This window comes from Octopus bimaculoides, chromosome 21, assembly GCF_046866305.1.
Source record: "Octopus bimaculoides isolate indiv1 chromosome 21, ASM4686630v1, whole genome shotgun sequence".
NCBI classification, from domain to species: Eukaryota; Metazoa; Mollusca; class Cephalopoda; order Octopoda; family Octopodidae; genus Octopus; species Octopus bimaculoides.
Window position 1 is genome coordinate 35,212,022 of NC_142948.1, and position 10,000 is coordinate 35,222,021.

Genomic DNA, 10,000 nt, shown 5'->3' on the forward strand with positions numbered 1-10,000 from the left:
TTCAATCTAGTCCGTTCTGTGATTTTTATCAGAGTGTATAATTACAATAGCTAATGACCACCACTACAGTTTATCTGCCAAAAATTATTGTCTTTTCATCTGTGTTCTATTTTGTCAACAGTGTCGAACAGGCTATTCCTTCTACCGCCAACGACGACGTGCTTGTGCTAAACTCTGGCAGTGTATTCTACATGCACCGATTGGTTGAGACGGCAGTTTGTGTACCTGATATGTCAAAATTCCCATTCGACACACAGACGTGCAACTTGATTTACGGATCGATGGTGTACAACGGTCTGGAAGTAAACATCTCCTCACATTTCAGTTCGCTTGTTACTTCAGATTATGTACCAAACAACAAATGGGAACTCGTCAGCGCAGAAACCGAAGTAAGGAGAGATAACTCTTACTGTTATTGTTGTCATGCTTACGTGTGTGTACGCGCGCGCATATGTGAGTATGTGTGTGCATGAATGTGTGTGTGTGTGTGTGTGTGTATTATTCGAGCTGGCAGAGACGTTAGCATGCCGGGTGAAATGCTTACCATCATTTCATCCGTCTTTACGTCCTGAGTTCAAATTCAGCTGAGGTCGAGTTTACCTTTCATCTTGTAAGGGTCGTTAAGATAAATACCAGTTGATTACTGATATTGATATAATCGACTTAGTCCCTCACCCGAAATTGCTGGCCTTGTGCCAAAATTATTATTATTATTATTATTATTATTATTGTTATTATTATTATTGTTGTTGTTACTGTTATTGTTATTATTATTATTATTATTATTATTATTATTATTATTATTATTATTATTATTATTATTATTATTATTGAGTGAGAGAGCAGCGCATGCCTTCAAAGGGACACTGGAGTACAAATATACGAAACTCAATATATCCATTATGACTACCCTTCTGATAAGGGTTACACCGGGCACATGCATCACAACCATATATGTGTGATATTGTAATCTAATATCAAGATAAACGGCGCATGAACTTGCAGGAGGGGCCCAGTTAGAATTTCATTCAGGTCGAGTAGCCCATCCCGCCCAAAAGGTGCCTAAATGAGGATTGTTTAAGGATGTTGAGCAAAACACCCATATTTTCAGAGGTGAATTGCTCAAACCCCAAAGATTTCTTCCCAATACACGTCTATGATGCTCCCCCACTACTTCTGCTCGTGATCAGAGATGCACATATCGTCACCCACTAAGAGACATGCTCAACTAGTTAAGGTCAAACAACTGACAAGCAAATCTGTGGTATTGAGCAGAATATTTGCTGTAGCCCATCTTTTATACCAAGACAAGACAATGTACATAATAACACTTCCAATCAGTTAAGATGAAAAGCCATGAGAGCCACTGCCTGCATCCGGGCATTATTGTTGTTGTTGTTGTTTCTATGGCTATGATTTTTTTGTTACCGTCATTCTGTCATCACGTCAGCACTGAACTGAAACCAGAATATGTTTTTGTACTTTTTGTCACAGGTAAACATCAAAATGTACACCTGTTGCGTGGAGCCCTATCCCAGCTATCGCGTCACATTTGTTTTGCGCCGGAAGTCAGCGTATTTCAGTCACGTGCTTGTTTTCCCCGCTATGCTAATCGGTGTGCTGGTTCCTTTTCTGTTCTTGTTACCGCCAGATTCTAAAGAACGTATAACGTTAGGTATGTTACAATGGACATTGCAAACGCTCTTTTTCTTTGTATACATACGTGCAAACACACACACACACACACACACACACACACACACACACACACACACACACACACACACTCATTCACTCACAAACACACATAATATATATATATATATATATAGTTCAAATTTACAGAAAACAAAAGATGAAGACAGGTGAGGGAACAACAAGCAGGCGTATTAGTTTAACGCTGAGGAAGAATGGAAAAGACTTTTACGTTTCGAGCCTACGCTCTTCAACAGAAAGGAACATGAGGAAAAGGAGAGAGAATGAAAGAAGACGGATAGACGGATAGAGGAAAACAACGTGTAGAGAGTATATGTATTATATTATATTATATATATATATATATATATTTATATATATATATATATATGTATATATATATATATATATATATATATATATATATATATATATATATATATATATATATATATATATATATATATATATATATATATGAAACAAAGGAAGTTGATTTTGGATAAAAACTATTTAACACTTTAATCCATTTTAGGGATTTACAATAATTCGGAAAAGGGTCACAAGCGCTAAATAAATATTCTTTATCCAAATCGTGACTAACTTCTTTTTCTTAATATATAGAATCTGTATACTGCTTCCAGCAGTCTATACATACATACACATATGCATACATACATACACTTATACACATATATGCATATGTATGCACACTGGCTTTCCGTTGGTTACGACGACGATTGTTCCAGGTGATCTGATCAGCGTAAGAGCCTGCACGTGAAATTGACCTGCAAGTGGCTGAGCACTCCGCAGACACGCTTAGCGTCAACGTAGTTCTCAGGGAGATTCAGCACGAAACGGTACGTGACAAAGCTGGTCCTTTTGAATTACAGGTACTACACATTATTGCCAGCTGAATGGAATGGAGCAACGTGAAATAAAGTGTCTTGCTCAAGGACACAACGCACTACCCGGAATCGAACTCACAACCTTAGGATTGTGAACCAAATGCCTTAACCGCTAAGCCACCTGCCTTCGCGCGCGCACACATACATTTCACATCACAGACACCATATACATACACTCACATGCATATACACGTACCCATACGTACGTATAGTCTTGATAGTGGTCGTTCAGAAAGTGCAACGTTTCCATTTCTTATCACACAATCTTCAGAGTTCATGTATGATAATATTGAAATTTTACGTTTTATTTTTCCAGGTTATATTTAAAAGCAAGAAAACCTGAATATTTAAACAAACGTTTTCATTAAATTTCAAACTATGAAAATTATTTTAACGATTTGTCTGAAAATCTTAACATTTATTTCTCTGTGTCGTATATTCTTCATTTTTACCTTTCTTCAGAAAAATATCTACGAATGAAAATATGTAAATTGTAGAGTATTCTTGTGAGATCAGATTTTCTAATTAAATAAACAGTATGCGCAGGAGTAGCTGTGTGGTAAGTAGCTTGCTTGCCAACCACATGGTTCCGGGTTCAGTCCCACTACCTGGCACCTTGGGCAAGTGTCTTCTACTATAGCCGCGGGCCGACCAAAGCCTTGTGAGTGGATTTGGTAGACGGAAACTGAAAGAAGCCCGTCGTATATATGTATATATATATATATATATATATATATTCAATTTTTTTTCTCCGTATTTTTCTCCTTGTCTCCGTATTCTTTCTGTTGAAGAGCGTAGCTCGAAACGTCAAAGACTTTCCGTATTCCCGAGCGTCATACTAATATATACTTTTGTTATTTACACCACCTGTCCTCGTCTGTTGTTATTATTTGTATATTCTCCCATATATATACATATATATATATATATATATATATATATATATATATATATATATATATATTTAAAGAGTGGAGTAAACGCATATTATAACTGCATACTTTTTACTCCATTCTTAAAATTTATTTAACTCAAATACCCAAAATATCAAAGAGTTTCTACCTCATAAACAGGAGTTACACCACAGTTATTTTGTGATCTTTGCTACCCTGGTATCTATTAACCAATTTATTTTATCCGAGTTATTTATTACTAGGAGAAAATAAATACATATATATATATATATATATATATATATATATATATATATATATATATATATATATATTATAGGTATGTGTGTGTGTTTGTGTGTCTATGTTTGTCCCCCCAACATCGCTTGACAAAATCTCTCCTGATTAGACAAACTGCATACTCTTATGTATGTATAGATTATCTATATACACGTATATGGATATATATATATATATATATATATATATATATATATATATATATTCCTTTGTTCCTGTTTCTCTTCCTCTTTCCTAGGAATCGCTCTCATGCTGGCCTGTCTGCTGCAAATTTATATAATTAACGACATTCTACCGAGACACCATGCGAAAATTCCGGTTATCAGTAAGTAACTGCATGATACCCTTCACGGTAATGATGACCATCATCATGGTGTTGGTGGTGGTGGTGGTGGTGGTGGCTTTGCTGATGCTGTTGATTGTAGAAGTTGTGATGATGACGAGGATAAGTAGGATTATAAAGATGAAAATGAGGATGGCAGTGTGTTGATGATGATGGTGAATGCAATAAAATTATTTGTAAAAATATTTGAAAAAAATCTATATAACTTAACTGTTATTAGTCTGTGGGGAAAGAAGATATTTTTAATCAACGCTACACGTATTTCTGCGCTAGTGGGGAGTTTATAAAGGCTATACCTAACATAAATCCATCAGTGCGTTAATTTTTTAATTTTTTAAAATTTGTTTAATTTTTTTTTAATTAAAAAAAATATATATTTGTAATTTATATATTTTAATTATATTTTTATTTTATTATATTTGTATTCATATTCTTATTTTTCTATTTGATATGACTTATGATATGTAGCTTTAACTTTGATCCATTAATAATAATAACAATAAGATAAATAGCCTGAGGATGCACTGGTGGATTTATATATATATATATATATATATATATATATATATATATATATATATATATATATATATATATATATATATATATATATATATATATATATATATATATATATATATATATATATATATATATATATATATATATATATATATATATATATATATATATATATATATATAAATCCACCAGTGCATATATATATATATATATATATATATATATATATATATATATATATATATATATATATATATATATATATATATATATATATATATATATATATATATATATATATATACAACGAACGCTGTGAAAATGAACGTGCTTTACTGGTAAGCTACCAGGTACATACCAGACGTTTTATTGTCTGATATATATACAAGTTGACAAAAATTGTTAGCACACCGGGCGAAATGCTTAGCAGAGATTCGGCTGCCGCTACGGTCTGAGTTCAAATTACGCCAAGGTCGACTTCGCCTTTTATTCTTTTGGGGGTCGATAAATTAAGTACCAGTTGAGTACTGGGGTTGATGTAATTGGCTTAACCCTCCCCCAAAATTATCGTTATTATCATAATACATACATACGTGCATATATATATTCTTTTCTGTGTTTTTGTTTTCCAGTAATTTACCATGTGCTTACGTTGGTCTGGGTATGTTTGTCTCTGATTCTCTCCATATTTATCCTGAATATTTACAACAGAGGACCACGAAGAAGGAAGATGCCCGAGATAATGCGGCAGGTGAGACTTATTTCTGATGTATTTCTACATTTGGCGCTGAGCAAAATTCTTAGCGGCATTTCGGCAGTCTGCACGTTCTGAGTTCCAATACCGCCGAAGTGGACTTCGCCCTCCACCCTTTCCGGAACCTGCTGACCTTGTTCCGGAATTTAAACCAATTGTGTATTCTCCCACCTTCTTTTCTCTCTCACTCTCCTTTTCTCTCTTTCTCTGTCTGACTCTCTCTCTAGATATTCCTAAGGAGTTTACGTCGACTGGTTTGTCTCGGTGGAGATGCATACTACCCGCTTGACGAGCAAGAAACAGTGAGCATGCGCGGACTGGACCGAGCCACGGAGACTGACGTCATCGTTCGTCCTCAAGACAATCAAGCGATACCGAAATCCGAAAGAGACATGGATGAAATCAAAAAGCACGTTCGATCTATGGCACTTCGAGGCACTGTCTTGGAGGCACGCCAGGAAATATTTGCTGAATGGCAGCAGGTGGCGCTGGTTATTGATCGTATCATGTGTATTTTCTTCTTACTTACTTATCTTATTTCTACAATATGTCTTTTTGCCTAAACTCCCAAACGAAGGCACATTATACATACATACATACATACATACATAATGCATGAATGAGTGTGTGAGAAATATATATATATATATATATATATATATATATATATATATATATATATATATATATATATATATATATATATATATATATATATATATATGTATATATATGTATATATATATATATATACATAATACATACATGCATGCATATATACAAATATACATGTGCAAATTGCATACATGCATCTATCTATATATATGTGTGTGTGTATATATATATATATATATATATATATATATATATATATATATATATATATATAAATCGTAGAATAGGCGGAAGATTTAATTTTTTATTAAAATTAATTTTAGAATACTGAACACAGTATTGATTATCTGGGGGGAAAAAATTAATTAATTGATAAAAAGCAATGTGCATAATTCTATGTCAAAGAAGATACGGCAGCCACACAGAAACACGCACAGAATCACACACACACGTACACACGCACACACATATGTATAATGCACACACTTGTGTGTGTGTGTGTGTGTGTGTGTGTGTGTGTGTGTGTTATATATATATATATATATATATATATATATATATATATATATATATATATATATATATATATATATATATATATATATATATATATATATATATATATATATATATATATATATATATATATATATATGGTAATCTTCAAGTTTAGGGGGATAAAAAAAAAATTAAAATATTCAAGGGAAATAATTGAACGACTTACCAGTATTATCCGTTTTCTTCTAGCTGTTTATAAATAAATCACACCCTAACCCTGATACTAACCTTAACCCTAACCCTAACCCTAACCCTAACCCTAACCCTAACGTCAATCAAATCACGTGTGTGGTTTATTTATAAACAGAGATGTACGGAGAATACTGGTAAGACGTTCAGTTACTTCCTTTGAATATTTTTATTTATTTTTTTTATCCCCCTAAACTTGAAGATTACCTATATATATATATATATACATATATATAAGTACGGAGTATATAAAAGAGCTATGGTCATCTATTAATATTGTATAACGTCATGATGACGATGAGCTGGCAGACTCATTAACACGCTGGGCGCAATGCTTAGCGGTATGTCGTACGTCGCTACGTTCTGAATTCAAATTCCGCCAAAGTAGACTATGCTTTTCAACCTTTCGGGGTCGATTAGATAAGCACTAGTTACGCATCATCGTCAATGTAATCGACTTAATCCTAAAATCTGAAGCCTTGTGCTTCCAGTAGAAAAGAATATTATAAAACGCAAGCGAATGAACATTTGCTGGAATGTTGACAAAGAAATTTAGTTTCTTTATTTTTTTTAATAAAATTCACCAATGGTTTCTGCCTCTTATTCTACGATATATATATATATGTGTGTGTGTTTGTATGTATGTATATATATATATATATATATATATATATATATATACAAACATGTTACTAAGTGGAGATTCAACAGGTGCAGAGAGCTCAGTGTTTCTTGTAGAAGTGTGACCTTTATACGTTGTTTAAGATACACAGTCAGTAGTTATATGTATTTTAATAAAGTACACGTTTGATTGTCATCCAATTCGTTATACAAAATAAAACCAAAACGAAACAACTGCACATGAAGCAAATAGGAGCGTTAAACCACGAGAAAATAAATTGAGAAACGTAGCAAAATGTCACCACGAGGTTAACATATTTGGTTTAACTAGATTATGTCCCTTAGATTGACAGAGCATTTTCAAAAGAATTTGCAGACTGTTTATTTAATATGAGTAAAATGCAGAATTTTGCCAAATGAATTGGACAGCAAGCAAGTTCGTACTTTTTAAGACTGTAAATAAGATCGTCCCAAGAAACTTAAGTAGCAAATTTGTGTATCTTAAGTGTAGTATAAAGATCTCGTTTATGTATGTATGTATGTATGTATGTATCAACAGCTATAAACTCATAATTCTTGAATGAAATTTAAACCTGTGATGGACTTCACAATATAATTTTCGTTATCTTATTTTTGATTTGATTTGATTCGATTCGATTTATAACAAGCCCTCCAACCAAGGCATGTCTGTTTTTCGTTTATGTCTTTTCTTTTCAAATATAATAAAAGGGATCAGAAATGAATTAAAAAAAAAAAAGAAAAAAAGAAAGAAAAAAACGTACAGCTTCATTTAGATTCAAACTTTTAACGGGAAATATATATTGAAAAGATCAAATGTTGGAGTCTCGTTGTTCCAGCTGAGATGATGATATCTAGTGAACAGAAAGAATCTGCCGTATAACATCGATATATACACATATATGATAATATTAATAATATCAACACCAAAAATCATAACAACAATATTTGACTATGCTGCAGGAACGATGGAAGAGGGGAGATACTATGACCAAAATACAAAATTCTCCATAATTTACATGAACCAGAAATAATAACAACAGTGATATCTTTTATCATTATTATTATTATTATTATTATTATTATTATTATTATTATTATTATTATTATCATCATCATTATTATTATTATTATTATTATTATTATTATTATTATTATTATTATTATCATCATTATTATTATCATCATCATTATTATTATTATTATTATTATTATTATTATTATTATTGTTTGCAAATTCCACCGAGGTCGACTTTGCCTTTCATCCTTTCGGGGTCAATAAATTAAGTACCAGTGAAACACCGGGGTCGATATAATCGACTCGTCCCCTCCCCACAAAATTGCTGCCCTTGTGGCAAAACTTTTAAACCATTATTATCATTATATGCGGTGTGGGACAAAATGCGATGCAGCTGTTGTTTTGATTCTCTATGTTGTGGGATCAAATCCCACGTAAGTCAACTCTTAAGTTTCTACTCGTCCCAAATCGATGAGAAATAAAAATTGATCAAGTACCTGAGTTGTTACAGTCGATCGTTTCTCTTCCCAAAACTTTTTGTCTGAGAAAAAAAAAAAGAAATTACTATTTCTACAAAGGTGATCAAATGCATCTTGGTATGTGGAGGAAGACAAGCTAACGAGGAAGTCTCTATATAGTTTTTCGTTCTGCTAGAAATAACATCCAAATCTCTTTTAGCTCATTCATTACCATTATTATATATATATATATATATATATATATATATATATATATATATATATATATATATATATATATATATATATATATATATATATATATATATATATATATATATATATATATATATATATATATATATATATATATATATATATATATATATTTAAACAAAGGGGTAAGGTACGTTGTATGTGGGTACCATGTGGTCTGGTGGTTAGAGTGCTGGAATCCCGATCGCAAGGTCAAAGTTTCGATCCTGGGACCAGGCGATGAGTCATGTTCTTAAGCAAAACATTTCATTTTACGTTACTCCATTTTCATGGGGCAAAAAATGAGCGCCACCGACTGCAGATGAAGTTTAACCTGGCTAAGGACTAGCGTCAAGTCCAAGGGACGGTCGAGTATGTATTGTACTGTTTCCGTGGTTTATGCGCCATAGAAACCGCAACAAGCCCTTCCGGCATTATGACAAACCTAAAATCCGAGAAATGTATAATGTCCTTTTGGATATATGAAAAAACCACACTAAAAATGAGGTCGGGGAGGTCGTTTCTGGAACGTCCTGGGTCTGATGACTCTTGGATCAGGGCTGAGCTGGAATTAAATAACTGTAAATAGAAAGAGGAATTTCTAGAGCAGATTTTGATAGGGGTGGTCATATGGATTGTGTAATAAAAATATAGAAAAAGGCGGGTGATATGTGATATATAGCATATGGCTGTATCTCTTAAAAGAAAGGAGTTTGGTCCTTCCTTCCTTTAGGGCCACTCAAGGACCACTCTCCATAATCACAGTTCCTAGATAGCCCTAACTGACGATGGTGGTGGATGGGTTGGTAATGGTGGTAGTGGGGGTTGGTAGTGACGTTGAAGGGGTGCGTTA

At 32.8% G+C, this 10,000-nt stretch overlaps 1 protein-coding gene across 1 annotated transcript in view; it reads left to right on the forward strand.

The window, feature by feature from the left end:
- The window catches only part of LOC149131559 (neuronal acetylcholine receptor subunit alpha-2-like), a 34,730-nt gene extending 27,805 nt beyond the window's left edge, over window positions 1–6,925 (forward strand). Inside the window, exons 4-8 of the mRNA XM_089339068.1 lie at window positions 122–389; window positions 1,495–1,675; window positions 4,035–4,121; window positions 5,294–5,412; window positions 5,643–6,925. Coding sequence (XP_089195194.1) covers window positions 122–389; window positions 1,495–1,675; window positions 4,035–4,121; window positions 5,294–5,412; window positions 5,643–5,978 — 991 coding nt within the window. The 3' untranslated portion in view covers window positions 5,979–6,925. The remainder of the gene's footprint in view (window positions 1–121; window positions 390–1,494; window positions 1,676–4,034; window positions 4,122–5,293; window positions 5,413–5,642) is intronic.
- The last annotated feature ends 3,075 nt before the right edge of the window (window positions 6,926–10,000 follow it).